The sequence below is a fragment of the Lissotriton helveticus genome, chromosome 5_1 (genome assembly GCF_964261635.1).
Source record: "Lissotriton helveticus chromosome 5_1, aLisHel1.1, whole genome shotgun sequence".
NCBI classification, from domain to species: domain Eukaryota; kingdom Metazoa; phylum Chordata; class Amphibia; order Caudata; family Salamandridae; genus Lissotriton; species Lissotriton helveticus.
This window is the reverse complement of record NC_136065.1, coordinates 2,082,426,421-2,082,446,696: the sequence shown is the minus strand read 5'-3', so window position 1 is coordinate 2,082,446,696 and position 20,276 is coordinate 2,082,426,421. Positions and strand designations below refer to the sequence as shown.

Here is a 20,276-nt window from a genome sequence, read left to right as displayed (position 1 = left end):
ACGTGGCTCAAGGGGGCGCAAGATTCAGAGGAACAGGGACCGCCTACTGCGATCTAGGAAACAGCCAGGTTTTTACCATTTTTCTAAATGGAAGAAGCTCTCTGAGTTGCCTTATATCCCCAGGGAGGCTGTTCCATAATTTAGCAGCTGCCACCCCAAAAGATCTGCCCTCCGATCTGACCTTACGAAACCTAGGAACCTTCACCAATCTTGCCGACGAGGAGCGCGGTGTTCTTCTCGGGATGTACCAAGTGAATTTTTTGCGCATGCGCACAGGTCCTGACCCGTGGAGGGCTTTAAAAACAAGGCAGAGGGATTTAAACTGGGCTCTTCCCTGTTGTATGTTCCACAAATGTAGTGCCTGATGGACCTTGGGTGAAACCAACACAAGATCTTTCATGTTGCCCTCAGTTTGTGACAATTGTCATGCTCAGCAGTCTTTTTTTTTTTTTTTTCTTCAAATAAATTTTTATTGTTGCTCTGGGCGTATCATCTGAAAATACATAAGGACATGGGCTGGCTTCAACATTCAGCCAGTATCCGTCAGTTCCGCAACTTTTCTTTTGCTCATTAGGCTTAATCACATATCAAGAATAACAGTACAGTTTAACCAAGGCTGGTTACAAATGCAAAAAACGAGAGAAACAACCCCTAAAAACAGCTCCTACCATGCCCGCCCACCTCCCCCACCCCGAAGTCCGTCTACCCTTTGTCGATAGAGTTACATCCACCTGGCGAGAACCGGGTTCTTCAGTAAGACATTTAACCGGACCATTCTCCGTCTCCACCTTTAGGTGTGCAACAAACCTCAAGTATGACAGAATTCCCCTTCAGAGCCCCTGTGAATTCACTCTAGTCCGTGGTATTGCCTCCACTTAGTCCATACTCTCCGGAACTTTTTTGGGCAACCCCTGGCTTTATATGTCACTCTCTCAGCCGCCATATAGAGGTCAAGCCCTCTCCTCCATTCCTCCAAGTCTGGCGGTTTGGCCGCTCCCCATCGCCTGGCAATGTCTCTCTTGGCCACCACCAATGCCAGCACCAAGAATATGATCAAGGGGCGGGCCAAGTCGACTTCAGTCGTCAATCCCAACAGAGCTAGTTTTGGGTCGCGTGGTAGAGGAGTTCCCAGGACCTCATCCAATTCCCCAAATATGTTCTCCCAGTATTCCTGTATGATTTCACAGCCCCAAAGTATGTGGTAGAAATTCCCCTCTGGTTGATGGCACCTAAGGCATGCAGTATCCATGGCCTTCCCCATTTTGTACAGTCGCACCCTGTCGTAGTAAGCTCTGTGCAACACCTTCAGCTGTATGAGACGGAGTCTGGACTTAATCGCTACCTCACGAGGGTGCATAAGAACCATCTCCCAGTCTAGGTCTTCCATCTCCCCCGTGTCTGTTTCCCATTTGTTTCTCAGATCCTGTAGGGTACCCAATGTATTGTTGGTCAGTGTTCTGTACGTGAGGGACACCGCACCCCTCCCTATTTGCTCCTGCAGCAACCTACCCTCCAACGGGGCGTACTCAGGGATGTCTGCCAGAACGATGTTCTGCGCCCTCCAGGCGTGCCTTAGTCGTGTGTATCTGTAATACTGAGTGTTATGTAGGCCAAATTCCCCCTGTAATGCGTGGAATGTTTTCAGTTCTCCTCTAGCAATTACGTCTCCTATGGTCGAAATGCCGATGTCATCCCACTGCCTAAAGCCTGTCAGTTTGTTAAGTTCAGCCTGCCACTTACAGTGCCATAGTGGCGTCTGTCGGGTGGGCCGTTTGTCCCAACCCATGCGTTTGGTCGCCCTATTCCATGCAGCCAACGTGATCCTAGTAGCCGGCAGAAGGTGGTTCCCCCTTGGAGCTCCGTATAGGTAGTGCAAGCTGTTTGTGTGAGACCATTTGGTTCTTTCTAAAGCATAAGTAGGATGATCTATTGCCGCATGCAACCAGTCATTTATCGGGGTAAGGTGTTCCGCCCAATAGTATACCTCTAGGTTGGGAAGGGAGATCCCACCACTGTACTGGTGGCGTTGTAGTGTGGCTAAGGCTATTCTCGGGTGTTTCCCCAGCCATAAGAAAGCTCGCAGGTCCGCGTGGATTTTAGGCAAGGTTGTAGGAGGGAGCAGGTAATATTCATTTTGGAGCGCATAAAGGAATTTTGGCAACAAAACCATTTTATATAGCGCTGCGCGCCCCAATAGGGTGAGCGGGAGCTGCCTTCACCGGTCCATTTCTAATTTCGCACTAGTCATGATGCGGGTCACGTTTTTAGTAAGGGAAAGTGTCTCGTCTAGTGATATGAATACCCCCAGGTACTGGAATCCCTCTGTGGTGTGAATGAGGAGATCCGGTAGACAATCCCTCCGCTCTCGGCCCTGCGGGTCATATAAAATCGATTTATGCCAATTAATAGTATGGCCAGCTCTCGCTCCGAAGTCATCCAACTCTTTGAACAGGACCGGGATCGTGGCATCCGGTTCCGTCACAAACAGCAGGACATCGTCGGCATATAGTGAAATTTTTTCCTGGGTAGCCTCCGAGTCTTCCCAAGTGAACCCCCTAATGCCCTGATTCTGTCGGATCCGGATTGCTAGTATTTCTATCGTCAGTGTGAACAGAAGGGGGGACAGTGGGCACCCCTGGCGCGTTCCTCTGTGAATGTGGAATTCGCGTGACATTCTTCCATTCACCCTCACTCGTGCCTTTGGGGCAGAGTACAGGAGTCTTATCCATTGTAGGAACTTAGGGCCAAAGCCGAGCCTCCGTAGCGTCTCAAACAGGAAGGGCCAGTGAACTGCATCGAAGACCTTTTCTGCATCTAATGAGAGGAACCAATGGGGCTCGCTCCTCTCTCGGACTTCCTGCAGCCAGTTATGTGTGCGGCGGAGGTTTAATTTGGTTGCCCTGTCTGGAAGGAACCCGGACTGATCCGCATGCACTAAATCAGAAATTACCCTCCGAAGGCGCCTAGCAAGGACAGTAGCCAGAATCTTCGTCTCCATATTGAGGAGAGAGATCGGGCAGTAGGAGGCACATATGTCTCTGGGTTTACCCTCCTTGTGTATAGGGACAATAGTGGCGGTGGCCAGATCCGGTGGTAGGCTCCCCGTTTGGAGTGCCTCAACGAAGAGCTTTTTAATATGGCGTTGCAACAGGTCCGCCGTACGTTTGAAGAATTCCGCTGGGAAACCGTTGGGTCCCGGCGTCGTCCCCGGCTTCAGGGACGCTATTGCTTCTGTTATTTCCTCCAGTGTAATCTCTGCTTCAAGGTCCGTGGCGTCCTCCAGGGTCAGCGTCGGGACCTCCATGTCGCCCAGATAGTGGCTGGCATCAACCTCGTCCCCCAAGTCTCTAGCCCTGTAAAAGTCTTCATAATACGTGGCAAAGGCCTCTGCTATAGTCTCATCCGTACAGGCTGACTCGTTCCCCGGCACTTCAACCCTATCTACCCATCGTGCCGCCCTTTCCCTCTTGCTCAGCCACGCCAGAAGTTTACCAGATTTATCGCCCTCGTCGTATAGGCGGTGGAGTGTCGCCAGTGCCTGTGTGCGTGCTTCCCCAGTGACAAGTTCTCTATAGTGTCTTTGTGTGTCTAGCAATTTCCTAAGTATTTTTTCTTCCTTTCCAAGGTGATATTCCGCCTCGAGGGCTAAGATCAAGACCTCCTCAGTCGTAACCGTCTGTTGTAACTCCTTCCTGGCTGCCCCCCGTCTGCTGTTTATACGATCCTTAAGGACTGGCTTAAGTGCTTCCCAGAGTGTGATCCCTGATTCTACTGATCCCTCATTCTCAGCCACGTATACCTTGATGTCTGCTCTAATTCCCTTCAATAGATCTGGTGTTTGTAGGTCCCAAGCTGTAAGGTGCCATTCCACAGCCTTCTCCCTCCTCCCTCGTCCCAAGTGTACAGAGAGGGGGGAGTGGTCCGAGATTCCCCGTGCTTTATATTCCGCTAAGTCATTGACCGTAATTTCCTGCCTGGAGGTAAAGATATAATCCAGCCTGGAAAAGACCCTGTGTGCCCCTGAGTAGAAGGAGTAGGCCTCCTGTGTGGGGTGAAGCCATCTCCAGACATCTGTTAGGCCCAAAGTGTGCATCTGTCGAGCCAGCGCCGTGTTGTGTCCCGCTGTACGTGTGGTCCCCGATCTGTCCCTGGTGGTGCACATTACATCATTGAAGTCCCCCCCCCACTATCTGGATCGTATCTGCAGTGTCTAGAAGGATAGCAGTAACAGCCGTGAGGGTGCGTGCCTGGAGTTTTGGGGGGGCATAAACTGAGACGATTGTGTACCTGCGCCTCTTCCATGTTCCCTGCACCCCTGCATACGTCCCCTGGGGGTCCAACCATGTACGAGCGACGGTGAACGGTGTAGATTTTTTAACTAGGATTGCCGCCCCCCTGGAGTCCGCCGTGTAGCCGGAGTGCGCAAGCACCACGTGCCTGCCTCTTGCTATAAAGGCGCACTGAGTGCCTCTTAGGTGTGTTTCCTGGAGTAATATAATGTCCGGCGCCAGCCTTTTCAGATATGCATTGACTAGGCCCCGTTTGATTTTTGACCCAAGGCCATTTACATTCCAAGATAATATTGTGACGCCTGAGGCACCCGCGGGAGTGTGATCTAGTGGATCTGCCATTGTGTGTTCCTTTCATATTTCCAGGCAGGGCTCCCGAGGTGATGTGGTATAAGGTGCGTAGTGGCATGTGGTCGCTGTTTCTCAACTCGAATCCCCCCCCCCAACTCCCCTTTCCCCCCAAGAACTCCCCGGAACCCCATCATGAGGTAATACCAGAACCAACTCCCCCCCTCCCCACCTCCCTCCCCTTCCAGCTGCGTCCCAACCTGGGACCAAACTATCAACGGGAGTAGGTCTGTCGCCCTCCCCACACTAAACAATAATTAGTTCGAAGAAACTCAAAAAGAAAAACTCAATTACCAGTAGGGGGTGTGTCAACTTGCGTGCTCCGTGTTGCCGAGCTGCAATCTCCCCGAGCCCTGTCCACCAATGTTCAGGAGTGCGAGTCCTGTGTTTCCACGGACGGCTCCTGTTCCGAGGAGCCCTGTTCCAACTGCTGGATCTCCCTGACCAGAGGGTGAATCGACTCGCCCATTTCGACCTCCTCCTCTCCTCCGGACGCGCGGCCCTCTGAGTCCTCCACTTCTTCACCTTCCGAGCGGATTCCATTGCACAGGCAGCTGAACCTAGAGCCTGCCACTGAATCGGTACCAGGGGAAGCCGATCTGCCTCCTCTCCTGTCCTCCGTGCCTCGGGTTCGGTATGGTGTCGTCGAGGTTTTCTGTGTCACTCTCCGAGTTTTCCGTCGCTGCGGTTTCGACCACTCCCAGCGCGGCCTGTCCCTTATCGTTCTGTCTAGTGCTTCTCGATCCGCCGCCTCTCTACTATTTAAGATGGGGCGTTCCTCCAGCCACAGCCAAGCATCCTCGGGGTGTGTGAAGAAGAAGGATTTGTCCTTGTATATCACCTTGAGTTTAGCGGGAAAAAGGAGCATGTACGTTATGTTCAAGGACCTCAGTTTTGCCTTCACGGAGTCGAACGAGCGGCGCTGCTTCGATACTTCCTGGCTGTAGTCCGGGAAAATCATAATGGTGGAATTCTCCAGGCGGATCTCCCCCATTTTCCTGGCTTCTCGCAATATCAAGTCTCTGTCTGCGAAGTTTAAGCAGCGTGCTATAACCGGTCTCGGCCTTGCTCCCTCCGGTGGTTTGGCCAGAAGGGCCCTGTGGGCCCTCTCGATGATGAAGCACGAGGAGAACTGCGCCGCTGGGAAGGTAGTTTTCAGCCAGGTGAGGAGGAAGGCGGACATGTTCTTTCCCTCAATTCCTTCCCTAAAACCTACAAAGCGCAGGTTGTTGCGCCTTGATCTATTTTCCGCGTCGTCCACCTTCCAGAGCAGCTGCCGGTGGGACGCCTGCAGTTCTGCCATGTCTTTCTTCAGCGACGAGATCGATTCCTCATTGTCTGTTATTCTAGTCTCCGTCGCCGTCACTCTTTCTGCTAGGTTCCGAAAATCCTGCCGCAGCAACGTTACCTCAGAGCCCACCTCTCCAATTTTCATCTCTAGGGCTGTTCGCGATGCCTGTATGTCCGTCCTGGACGCCTGGATGGCCTCCATTAGCATAGCCATATCCGTCCTTGATCCTGGCGGCACGGACTGCTGCTCCGCCACCTGTCGCGGTGCCGCGAAGTTGTCCATAGGACCCTGCTTTGCAGATCTGGGCACCGGGTCCCTTCTCCCCATGGCTGCTTGCCTCTCGTACTGGAGGTTCACCTTTCTTCGCGTCAGGGGGCAGGCAAGCGTGCTCTGTGGTCAGGTGCAGAGGTAGGGTGGCAAGGGGTCCCCCTTTTTTGCCAGGATGGTCCTTGTTTTAATCAGCTGTCTCAGCAAATTTCAAGAAATATTGCTCTTGTACCGGTTGCAGAGAGGGTCGACTGAAAAGCGGTGGGGGGTGTTGTTTACAATGTACAAAGCAGGGAGAGCCCGCAGTTGTCCCAAGAACGTAGTTGAACTAATAGGGAAGCTACAGGGTGTAAAAGTTCCAATGTATGTATGTTCTCACTGCCTGTTCTGTAATTCTCTGCGAGGGAGCGCTGTCATCGCTTGAGGTAGAATTGTAGTCCTTCCTCTCTTTTGTGCAAGTTCCCGGTTTTTGGGTTTGAAATTCTGGTCACCCTATGCAGAGACTCTGGGTAATATTTTCCCTTGCGCTCCTCCGAGGGGTTCCTCGTCACCCTCCTGTTTCTGGCTCCCGCCTCCTCAGTCAACTCCTTGTTTAGAGGGGGGCCGGCGCCCTACACAGCAGGTGATGCGATGCCCTACCAAAGTGTGGTGTGAGCAGTCCAGTAATTACCACTGTAGGTGTGCACATCACCGCAGGGCCGTTCCTCCGCTATCCAGACCCCAGTTTTGCACATTCCAGGTCGGGTCTGATGTCGTCAGTTTCACTGGGCGTCCCTGGCCTCCCGCCGCCACATTGGTGAAGCGCGGTATGGTACTGCAGCCGTCCCGGCTGCCCGCGTTACTCGGGCTCCGCCTCTCACTGCCTCCACACAGCGCCGCACCCCCTCCTGCGTCCCACAGTAATGCGGGGAAGTCCGTAGAGGTGGCCTCTCGTCGCTGATCTCGAGCGGCTCCGCCGGCCGCCATCTTAGTAAAGGCGGGCGGGCACCGGCTATGTCCCGACCTCTCCACCAGTGTCCCAGCCGCTGCCACACAGTACCTCCTGACCGGCGGGTGGGTCCCGATGTCTCCGCTGGTTGGAACCGCGTCTGCGGGCCGTGAGCGGGCCCCTAGGGTCTCCGCCGTCCGTCCGGTTTCGCGATCGCCATCTTGGGTTCCCAGGGAATCGCCGGGTCGGTTTGTACACTTGTGTTCCCTGGTGATTTCAAGCGCCACCGCCACTGCAGCTCTCCCTTCCGCTGCCAGCGTGTTCCGTCTGCCCTCCGGTTTCGTTTCTGGCTCCAGGGGCAAGTTAAAAGTCGGATTTTGATGCAGCTCGGCCGGAGCTGCAGTAAGGCACGTCTATCCGGCCATGCAGCTGGCCACGCCCCTCATGCTCAGCAGTCTTGAAGGGGTATCATATGTAGTCTGGCATCTGGGACTATCGCAGAGCAAGAAGCTATCATACCCAACACCATTTTGATTGTTAGTTGGCGATGTAGATGAAACTGAGCCAGTTGATTTTGGAGATTGAGAACCCTCTGGGGATTGGGGTATGCTTTCGCTGTTATTGAATTGAGTATAACCAAACAGGAGGAGGCATCGCCATCGTCCATAAGAACACCATCCACATCACGACCAGTTCCGACGCTAACCTCGCAGCCGCCGAACACCTTCACTTCCAGATCCACACCGACCCCAAAACCACACTCAGAGGCACCTTCATCTACAGACCACCAGGACCCCGCACACAATTCAGCGAAGACATCACTGACTTCATCAGCCCACACGCCTTCCCCTCCGAGAACTACATTCTACTGGGAGACCTCAACTTCCACCTGGAAACGAAAAACGATCGCAACACCTCCACCCTTCTGGATAACCTCGCCAATCTCGGACTCAAACAACTTTTCGACACCCCCACCCACTTTGCGGGTCACACGCTCGACCCTATCTTCACCTCCAGCAAGCACATCTCCTTCGATCACACCACAACTCTCCATTGGACGGACCACAGATGCGTTCACTTCAACTACAAAAAGACCACGACCCACAACCCCCCACAACCTATTCCTCGAAGAAATTGGAACAAAATCACCACCGACCAACTCCTCACATCGCTTCACCAAAACCCCCCTGCCAAATCATCGGACCCAAATCAAGCAGCCACCAACCTCACACAATGGATCACCCACAGCGCCGACGAACTAGCACCCTTAAAAAACCATCTAATCAAGCAAGGTAGCAAAAAAGCCCCCTGGTTCAACGATGACCTTAAGAAATCCATTAAGCTCTGTCGTACTCTCGAGAAAACCTGGAGAAAAAACCCTACCACTGACAACCTAGCCACCTTCAAGAACGCCTCCCGCAAACACCACCAACTGATCCGATCCACCAAGAAATCAGCATTCAAGGATCGACTTGACAACAATGCCCAAAACAGCAAGGAACTATTCAACATCGTCAAAGAATTTACCAACCCCACCGCCTGCTCCAACGACATCACCCCCTCCCAAGACCTCTGCGACTCTCTATCCTCATTCTTCCACAACAAAATTGCCGAAATACATAACAGCTTTGAAAACCAGTCCGAAGAACAGTCCACTCCACCCACCTCCGAACCAAAACCGCACTCTAACAACCTTTACGCCTGGAACCCAATCACCACCGAAGACACCATCCGCCTGATGAATTCCATCCATTCAGGATCGCCAACCGACCCATGTCCCCACCACATTTTCAACAAAGCAGACTCCACCATCGCACCCCATCTTCGCGATGTCATCAACTGTTCCTTCAACTCCGCTACCTTCCCGGAAAACTGGAAACATGCCGAACTCAGCGCCCTTCTGAAGAAACCCACAGCAGACCCCACCGAACTTAAGAACAACCGCCCCATCTCGCTCCTCCCATTCCCTGCCAAAGTCATTGAGAAAGCCGTCAATAGTCAGCTCGCCGCCTTCCTTGAATCCAACAAATCCCTCGACCCTCCTCAGTCCGGCTTCCGAGCCAAACACAGCACCGAAACCGCCCTTATCGCAGCAACAGACGACATTCGAACACTACTGGACAACGGAGAAACAGTTGCCCTCATCCTACTTGACCTCTCCGCAGCCTTCGACACAGTCTGTCATAACACCCTCATACAACGCCTCAGCAACGTCGGAATACAAGGAAAAGCATTGGACTGGATCATCTCGTTCCTCGCCGGAAGAACACAGAGAGTCCGCCTTCCCCCTTTTCGATCAGAGGCCACCGAAGTCATCTGCGGCGTACCACAAGGATCTTCACTCAGTCCCACCCTCTTCAACGTATACATGAGTCCCCTCGCATCCATCGCGCGCCAACACAACCTCAACATCATCTCCTACGCAGACGACACCCAGCTGATCCTCTCCCTCACCAAAGACCCAAACACCGCCAAAACCAACTTACACGAAGGAATGAAAGAAGTAGCCGAGTGGATGAAGAACAGCCATTTAAAACTAAACTCTGACAAAACGGAAGTCCTCATCTTAGGGTCATCCCCCTCTGCCTGGGACAACTCATGGTGGCCACCGGCCCTGGGAACCGCACCCATACCTACGGATCACGCACGTAACCTGGGCTTCATCCTGGACTCCTCCCTCTCGATGACCAGACAAGCCAACGCCGTCTCATCATCATGCTTCAACATCCTACGCATGCTCAAAAAAATCTTCCGTTGGATCCCCACCGAAACAAGAAAGACGGTCACTCACGCATTGGTCACCAGCCGACTGGATTACGGAAACACCCTTTACCCCGGAACCACAGCCAAACTACAGAAAAAACTTCAACGCATCCAAAACGCTTCAGCCAGACTCATACTGGACATCCCTCGGCAAGCTCACATTTCCGGCCACCTGAAAGACCTCCATTGGCTCCCTGTCAACAAGAGAATAACGTTCCGTCTCCTCACCCACGCACACAAAGCCCTCTACGACCTAGGACCCGAATGCCTCAACACGCGACTATCCTTCTACACCCCCTCCCGCCAACTACGATCGTCCAATCAAGCCCTCGCCGCAAATCCGCGCATACACAGATCCACCATGGGGGGGAAGATCCTTCTCCTACTTAGCGGCCAAAATTTGGAACTCTCTCCCCACCCACCTCTGCCTTACACAGAACCACCTCTCCTTCAGAAAGCAACTAAAAACTTGGATATTCGATAAGTAAAGCACCCCCCTCCCTCAAGCGCCTTGAGACCCTCTGGGTGAGTAGTGCGCTATACAAATTTTGAACTCGAACTTGAACTCTAAGGTACGGTTGTATTTGGAGGAGTTGTAGATGGGATTTGTTGCATTTTTTGTGAATCCTAGCTTTTGTAAAAGGTTGACTGTAATTTGAGTGTTGTGTAAACATTGTTGTTTACTGGAACTTATGATCAGTCAGCCATCTAGGTAAGGGAAAACGTATGTTTTAAGCATCTATTTGTAGTGTGCAGTGCTGCAGATTCACATGCACCCTCCAGCCTGCCCGGCAGGTATTAGATGGTGGCACAAATGCACAATAATATACAGCATGTTCAATCGCATACAGCTAACTTGGCAGGCTATATCCTCACTTCCCTTATGGTGGAGAAAAGCACTACAATCTAACAAAGGAACCGTTGAACATGCATAATACCTCGAGGAGTTGGGAATTCAGGACCCATCCTCGACCATAAAGACTTTCCTCGAGAACAACCACCTACAGAGTCCAGGCCCAACACTAGATGGCAGGAGTGTACATAGCATGTGAATCTGCAGCACTGCACGCTATGAATAGATGCTTACAGGGTAAGTAACATACTTCTTTATTTACATAGGTTACATTTCATCACAATGTGATGACTTGGTATACTCTAATTAAGATAAGTAAAGGCATATGGCATAACTTTTGAAATTCCAGCCATCATTAGTAAAAGTATTTTGTTCCCATTTTTTTGTATCTGAAAAGGACACATATTTGTAGGACTGTTCTGCTAAGCTGAGAGATGAGTATAGAAAGATGGCAACCCTGAATGTGTGCACATCCACAGCGGTCATCTTTGAATGCAGTTTGGTGTACATTAATAAATCCCATTGAAAGATGGCTGCTGCAAATGTACATGCATCGGTGGTGGCCATGTTTGAGTGGGATTTGTTAACCGCATGCGCGCTAGCGGTTTATCCGCTGCACGCTGCGTTTGTGAAAAAGCCGCGTTACATGACGAGCTGAGCTCGTCATCAGCGTGCGAGGGGCTCAACTCATGACGAGCTGAGCTCGTCATGAGCGCCGAAGTGGTTAAAATCAAACACACCCATTCATAGGTGCTCTTCATGTGTGCGCATTTGCACTTGAAAACGTCCATTTTATAATGGGCAAATACATTTTTTAGATGGCTAGCTTCCAGTAGCTGAGTGGTAGAAAAAATGTTTATTTTTTTAAAAAGGAGGCAGAGGCAAGAGGTTGCTGGGTGAAAAAGGAAGAGACTGTGCCATGTGGGAGCAGGAAGAGGAAACAGTCCCTCCACTACCCCAAAGCCTTACATCAGCAGTGGAAGGATACATCAATCAATTGAAGTACTATAAGATCAAAATGCTCATGGGCGGAACAAGCACCAGTATAAAGAGGAAAATAATCGAATCAGAATCATGGACGTGATATAGAATACATAGTCTTCCAATCATGAGCAAGGGCTTTTCGAAGCCCATTCTTTAAGCGTATGATATGAATTTGGATCATTACATATACTGTCAATAGGTGTTGCAAGCAGACAGCTATAGATGAACATAGCCTAGACCTAAAATAAAATGTGTGCAATCCATGTTGTTTGGATAAAATATGCCCTGATATCCTCTGTGTCTAGGGCCATCAGCTTCACCTTACTTTTGCTAGCGCCTCCAAAGTTGTGGTGTGGGCCTTTTACCCTAATGATTGCTTTTTTGTTGTTACAGGGTTGTGTATGTCTTCTCCTGGAACCCGGGTGAAGATGTGCGCTATCACGTCAAGAGAGGCCAGGAACACTGCTTCTTGCTGCCAGAGTATGTTCAGTATTTGATGACGCCTTACCACTGAGTGCAACAAAAGACAACCAAGATCACAAAAGGCCAAGCAAACTTTTTTAAACTGTTTTAAAAAACTGATTTTAGAGTTTTTATTCTCAAAGTGGAGCAAAATTGAAGACATCTTTGTTACAAACATACCTTCCATTAAGTGATTATTGGTGCATTTTTATCTGATGTCACCATTTCTGTGGCACTGAAAAATGTCCTTCCATGCTGTTCAATGCATAAGATTACCTATACAAGAAAATACTGCAAACAAGTGTCCTTTCATCCATGACTGCAGCGTTTTCTACTGAAGGTTGTTATCCCTGTCGTACATGGTTTCATTTTTATAATTTGCATATGATTTCAATACTACACCAGTCCTATGTTTAGCTACTGATAAATGTGCCATTTAATGTCGTTCATAGCTGCCAAGGTTTCAGATTGCTATGGGTGACATTGTCATAATTTCAGTGTAAATATGAGTGACATTTCAACCACTATGAGTGACACTTTCTGGCAAGCAAAATCAAGCAATAAAGACGAATGAAGCATGTAATTTCACCCATCTCAGCAATGAGAAACTCCAAGAAGAGTCGCATCATATGCCAGAGGCTGTATTATTGCAAGAGAAAAGATGCTTATCAAGAAAATCATTAGCTGACAGAGTGGTCAGCCCTGGTCCAGCGTGCCACCCAGTACCTGCCAAGCCCCGCTGGCAGCAGTCGCCAACACATCAGCCACAGCCTGTCCCTACAGGCTCCACTGACTTAGTGACACTCGGCATGCTGAGAAGTTAAGTTGACAGGCACCACAGTGACTCTCATATTCCCCTGACCCAAAAAGAGTTAGAGGGGTGACTACTAACGTGGCTTAAAACTGTCAGGTAGCAGTTCCCCGCTGTAACAGGGCAGGCAGGCTGCAGCTCAGAAGGTGATCATAACTGTCACCGCGTGTGCCACTAAAGCACATTTTTATTAGCATGAAAGGTAACACCGCCTCGTCATGTTAGGCAGTGGTAATAACACCGCGCATCGCTTTACATTGAAAGTGTAATACACCTTTGCACACATGTCACCAGTGTGGTCCATCGGAATGTACTGAGGCGCTGGTGACCAGACGTGTGTGTAAAACAGCATACACAAACATGAAGGTTTACGTGGGGGCGTCCCAAATGGGGATTATACATGCACACATTCTTATACAATAATATCAAAAAAATATGCAAAGTGATCACTGGTCGCGGGACCACTTTACTGTGATGCAAGCACAGCAGCTCTGCGCTGCCAAGATAAAGAGCACTCACCGCAAGTTCACATCAGCCTCACTTCTTTCGCATGATAGGCGTTACGATTAACATGAATACTTTCGCAAAGGCTTACAATCTGTCCTGCAGCCGTGCCCTTTCCAACAAAAGAAATGCAGCAAGTGCATGAGGCACTTGCTGCTGAACTAACCTGCTGTAGTGCGTGCTTCAAATGCCACACTGCGCGCTGGAGGAGAGATCAGTAGGCGCACACCTGCGCAGCTTACTGGGAACAATAGTCACGGGCTAATCTTTCAAAATTCCTGATTTGTTTTTGCTGGTTATTGCATCATATATGGTGTTGGTCTCCTCAGGTCCAGTTTTGTCCTATTGAACTTACTCGAAGCTGGGGCAACTGTTGCTCTTGAACGACTTCTTTGGTGCAAGGGTTGGTGCAAAATTGTTCAGCTGCAAGGACGATATATGAAATCTGGTCCCATAGTCAACAATTTTGCCCCTGGAGCACATCTCCCTAATTTCTCACTTTTCAGAGTCATGCGTGAGTTTTCAGGACAGATATTGAATTTATTTGACTGGAATGACAGGGCCCAGAACACGTCAATACCTTTTCCATATGAATTTCTTACAGACTTGAAAATGTTCCTTTAAGAAGAGCAAATAAATCTCTATCTTTCAACATGATAAGGGCCTCCGTATTGATTTTGGCATCTGTTTAATTGATTGTTTTAACTTCCACATGCTTCCCTAGTCAGCCATTAGAGCAGTCTCAAGCAACACATATTCTCTAACTGGCAGAATGGCTTAACTGTTTTCTACTGAAACATGGCGGATAACGTGTTCTGTTTTTACTGCACAAATATATGCTGTTACTTTGGGGTCGGGTATTTATTGGTTGTGGTAATTTCCTTATTTTCCAAATTGTGGTCCAGGAGAGGAAGCATAAATGGCAGATTTAATATTTACAAGCCGCAGCCGACTAGGTGCTGACGCGGTAGGAGACAGGGGTGGACGCCATCTTGGAGGTACGCCGAGGGCAGCGCTCTAGCTGTTGGCTGCCTCCCCCCCTGGATTATTTATACTGCGCTGTTTACCCGGCGCTTAGATTCCCTTGCATACTTCCCCTGAGGCGGAAAGCCGGGGCTTAGATTCTAGACCTCTATTTGTTATGAACAATGTTTAAATTGTCTTTTAAATTGCACATTTGTTTTTAAAAACTGACTGCAGCCTCTGTTGTGAACCTATCTGCAGCCTCGAACCCCGCTCCCCGCTCCCCGCGCAGCCGACTAGGTGCTGACGCGGTAGGAGACAGGGGTGGACACCATCTTGGAGGTACGCCGAGGGCAGCGCTCTAGCTGTTGGCTGCCTCCCCCCCCCCCTGGATTATTTATACTGCGCTGTTTACCCGGCGCTTAGATTCCCTTGCATACTTCCTGAGGCGGAAAGCCGGGGGCTTAGATTCTAGACCTTTGTTTGTTATGAACAATGTTTAAATTGTCTTTTAAATTGCACATTTGTTTTTAAAAACTCACTGCAGCCTCTGTTGTGAACCTACCTGCAGCCTCGAACCCCGCTCCCCGCGCAGCCGACTAGGTGCTGACGCGGTAGGAGACCGGGGTGGACGCCATCTTGGAGGTACGCCGAGGGCAGCGCTCTAGCTGTTGGCTGCCTCCCCTCCCCCCCTGGAATATTTAAACTGCGCTGTTTACCCGGCGCTTAGATTCACTTGCATACTTCCCTTGAGGCGGAAAGCCGGGGGCTTAGATTCTAGACCTCTGTTTGTTATGAACAATGTTTAAATTGTGTTTTTAAATTGCACATTTGTTTTTAAAAACTCACTGCAGCCTATGTTGTGAACCAACCTGCAGCCTCGAACCCCGCTCCCCGCGCAGCCGACTAGGTGCTGACGCGGTAGGAGACAGGGGTGGACGCCATCTTGGAGGTACGCCGAGGGCAGCGCTCTAGCTGTTGGCTGCCTCCCACCCCCCTCGCTCTGTCCTATATAATGGTCCGCAATCCCCGACCGCGCAGCGGGCGCGACGGCGGCGCGCCAAAGGCAAGCCCGTCAGCGCCCGTCCGCACCAGGCCCAGGGCCAAGACCCATGGTTCACCGGCCATACAAGCTCATACTAGATCAGAATTAATGCGGCTGCGCCATGGCCCTGGTAACAACTGCATTCTGAAGGAACCTGAGGACCTATTGACCAAACAGGTAATCAACTGCCCTCATTGAATGGCAACTCTGCCCCACTATCAGCCTGTCGTAAAAACAAATGAGATTAATAATAAGAATTGTCCTAGTCTAAGACTAGCACTCATTAATGTCTGCTCATTGGGCAAACATAGACAGGAGATAGCCGATATAATCACTGATAGAAACATTGACATACTTTTTATGACAGAAACTTGGATGGATAAGGCATCAGACCCTGATCTCGTGGTCGCAATTCCCGAAGGATACGGAATACAAAGGCAGGACAGACTTAATAAAAAAGGTGGCGGGTTGGCAATAATTTCTCGCAACTCGTTTCCAGTTAGAATAGATCAAATATCTTCCTCACATTGCGAGGCACTCCGCTTTTCCATCTCACTAACCCCCTCACAAAATTTTAAAGGAGTTCTTCTATATAGACCTCCAGGAGCACGTAGTGAATTCCTGGCTTCCCTTAATATATTGCTGGAATCAGTAGTCATTGATGAGTCATTTACTGTCCTTGGTGATTTCAATTTTCACCAGGAGAAAATTGAGAATACTGACACCCTCACTTTATTGACTGACTTGGAAGCCTTTGGACTACCTCAGTTAGTCACATCACCAACGCATGAAGCCGGACATGTGTTGGATGGTATTTTCTCTAAAGTTAAAGGGATTCTCATCCAAGATATCCTCCCTCTTCTTTGGTCTGATCATTACGCTATTATTTGTAAGTTAATCACTGAAGGCCCCCCAACTAAGAATGTGGTAGCACTTGGTCATGACACTTTTAGAAACTGGAAAGATATAGACAATTCAACTTTTTTGTACACTATTGACAAACACCTGTCCGGTCATCTCATGTGTCCCGAATATAGCGACTGAGCAATTATCTGAATTGGATATGTAATGCCACTAACCAACTTGCACCTGAAAAAACGATTTCTAAAAATAGATTGTCCCCCTCTGCTCCGTGGTTTACGGATTCTCTTCGAGAACAAAGACAGAGGTGTAGGAACTTAGAAAGACACTGGCGTAGATCCTACTCTTTGGAGCAAAAGATACGCTATAAGAAAGAACTCATGAAGTATAAAAAAATGATTTTGGAAGAAAAAAGAAAATGTTACACATCCAAGATAGAAACAGCAAAAAACTCTTATAGAGAATTGTACCAAGTGGTGAAACAGTTATCGGGTAGAGCACCTGATCCTGTCCCTCCGACGTCTCAAGCACTTACTGATGCCTTAGCGTTATATTTCCATGGAAAGGTAGATAACATCTATGCAGAGCTCTCCTCCAAAGTTACCATTCAAACTGATATACTTCGTACTACCCCCACTGATTTTTATTTTTTTACAATTTAAAGACATTACAGAACAGCATACCATGGATATTTTAAAATCTGTAAAGGCTGGGTCTGCCCTTGACCCATGTCCACCTAAAACTCTCTCCCCGGTCATCAACTTGATTGCACCGGTATTAACTCAGATATGTAATGCCATGTTTGAGACAGGTATTTTTCCAACTAGACTGAAAAATACACTTATTAAACCACTCCTTAAGAAACCCAACCTGGATACAGATAAATTGAAAAATTATAGACCCATAGCTAACTTGCCCTTTCTGGCGAAGGTTGCAGAAAAAGCAATGAACATGCAACTGTCAGAAGTTATTGAGGAACATCGTCTGCTGGACGATACGCAGTTTGGGTTCCGCAAGCTGCATTCAACCAAAACTGCTCTCATTAAGGCTTCAGAGGACATTAGGATAATCAGAGACCAGGGAGGCACCACAGTGCTCATATTGTTGGATTTGTCAGCAGCCTTTGACACGGTCGATCATGATATCCTGATCGACCGTGTCTCTGCACTAGGCATCCAACAAAGAGCTAAAGATCTACGGTCTTCTTTCCTGTCAGAGAGAACGCAGACAGTTAGTCTAGGGCCATTTCGATCGGCCAATTTAACCCTTCCCTGCGGAGTCCCTCAAGGCTCATCCCTAAGTCCGACACTCTTTAACATCTATGTGTCGGACCTAGCTAGAGTGATAAAATCTTATGGGATGAGACTTACCTCTTACGCTGATGACACTCAGCTGGTGTTGGCCATAAATAGAGATGGAGACACTAGCAGAGTCTTTCCAAAGAGGCATGCTGGCCGTCAAGGATTGGATGGCCAGCAATTGCCTCAAGCTTAACACCGTGAAGACGGAGGTGGTTATCTTCGGGAAACTGTCACCTGTCTGGTCCAGTTCTTGGTGGCCTGCTTCATTGGGGTCGATGCTTCAACCGGTCTCAAAGGTTAGAAATTTGGGAATAACATTTGATGACAACCTAAACTTTGTTCCCCATGCCAACCAAGTGGTGTCCACTGCCTTCTTTAAACTTAGAATGATGAAGAAACTCATTCCATTCTTACCAGAAAGCGCAGGAAAGACCCTGGTTAGTACTTTAGTAATATCGTCACTAGACTACTGTAATGGACTGTTTGCAAATGCACAATGCAGGGTTATTAACAAGATGCAGGCGGTCCAAAATGCAGCTGCTCGTCTGCTTTCAGGGACCCCAAAATTCCAGCCAATCTCACATGTTATTCGGAACTACCACTGGCTAGCGATCAGGAATCGCATAAAATTCAAAACCTTATGCCTGACCTATAAGGCTGTTCATAAACAGGGCCCTCGGTTTCTAATTGAACAACTGGCTTTTCATTGTCCCTCGAGACATCTTAGATCTAAGACTGCACTTCAGCTATTGGTCCCCCGTACTAAGACAGCCTCCTGGGGAGATAGACGTTTTGTGGTGACAGCAGCAAAGCTTTGGAATACATTGCCCCAACACATCCGTTCTGCTTCATCACTGCTACAATTTCGTAAGATAATAAAAACCTGGTTGTTTAATCAGTAAATCTAAGCTCTAACATCCTGCATAGAATCTGTAGCACCGAGACGCCCAAGGGCATTTCTTTGCGCTTTATACATTTCAAAAATAAATAACAGAGAACTTTGATTTTTTTACTAGACGTACCCCACAGCCCCTTCACCACCCCTTATACATTTTGCTAGTTTTTATTATTGTGGGAAATCTGACAGGAACAATGATGGCGTGGCATAATTATCGCATATCCTGAATTCCGACATTAACTTCCTTGTCACGGTAAGGGCCTTCGCCTTCAATCCTTTCCAAAGTGAACAGAGTATTACAGTTAAATTGGTGGATAACACCTGATGTGTACTTGTTTACTGCAGCAAAAGAGGTAGGACGCACTATTTAAAAACAAATCACTGTACAAATGGCTTTTTAACATTCTGATCGAGTCCCTCTGATTGTTTCAAGAACCCTGGCCTACGAAGAAGGTTTTCTTTCATCAATGCTCTTCAATATTAACTCACCCAAAACGTGCAGATACGAGCGTGGCCGGATCGAGTTACATGGAGTCAATTACCATCACGATGTAATGCTGGCCACTCTGTAGCAATGCTCATTATTATCATTTAATTCCCAGAGGATCGGACTGGCATGGCTTTTATACTGCTGTGCAGCACGCCACAGCGAGGACTCCCTGACTCGATTTGAGTCCCACGCCGCGGCTGCTTCTGCCTCAGTGTCACTACTTCCTCTTCCTCCGGATGTGATGGCAAGGCTTTTCCCAGTAATTAATTGGCAGCAACTGTGTGTCAAATGGCGCAGCAGGAAATTGCAGCTCCAGTCTGGAGCCAGGACGAGGATTGTTATATTGTAGCCGCCTAGCGCTGCCGCGTTCTCACTCGCAGCCATAAGAGCAGTCTGAGTCATCTCATGACATGTGATTAACTATTTATGAAGAGCAGCTTCTGGCACTGGCAGCACATCTCTCGGAGCAGCAGGAGCCATGCAGGCGCCGCCGTGGCGCGGTCTGGCGAGTCAGCAAAATGCGTGACAATGCATTTCAGTGCGGTGATGAGGAACACCGCACTGAAATGCGCGAGTGTCACACCTGATGCGTGATACTTGGCAGGACTGGTTGTTTTGTCTTGCTATCATGCACTTCTCCAAGATCTAGTTTCTGAATAGAGTTTGGCTTAGAGTGCCATAGAATATAATCATTTATAATAAGGCGGATGGGATATCATCGCGCATGTGGCAGACTAACCCGTCTGCCAGAGCAGAGCGTAACTGAGGGCCCTAATGTCCTGTCAGGTCTTTGAAGCTGTACATAATCACATGTGTGCCAACTGATAATTGTATATAACCCTTGCAGAAATTACACAAATAATTCAATGTATAAAGTTCTGTGCCCTAATTTCTGTATAACTTTAAAATCCCTCCATTGGTAGATCTGTGGTTCATCTGTATTTAAGTAATATACATTGAAAACTCCCTAAATTCCCCTCTCTTTTCGTGACTGAGGCCTGTTCTGAAAAAGAAACCCAGATATTCCTAGTATGACTTTCCTTATATCAAGTCTTCTTCTTTGTGTCATTTATCCATGTTTTTTAAGACTCTTAGCTATTCTCATATGAACAAATATGAAAACATTTCGACCAGCTAAGGTTGGTCAACTCCTTGTTCATGGCAGGGATTGCGAGAATTTCACCCGTATTTCTTCCAAGCTCTCTCTAGTTTTACTGT

The 20,276-nt window shown here is 48.8% G+C and overlaps 1 protein-coding gene across 4 annotated transcripts in view; it reads left to right on the top strand.

The window, feature by feature from the left end:
* The window catches only part of LOC144756332 (decapping and exoribonuclease protein-like), a 123,329-nt gene extending 106,541 nt beyond the window's left edge, over window positions 1–16,788 (top strand). For all 4 annotated transcript variants that reach the window (XM_078646050.1, XM_078646051.1, XM_078646049.1 and 1 more), the window contains exon 8: window positions 12,117–16,788. In XM_078646050.1, the coding sequence (XP_078502176.1) occupies window positions 12,117–12,237 (121 nt within the window). In that variant the 3' untranslated portion in view covers window positions 12,238–16,788. The remainder of the gene's footprint in view (window positions 1–12,116) is intronic.
* The last annotated feature ends 3,488 nt before the right edge of the window (window positions 16,789–20,276 follow it).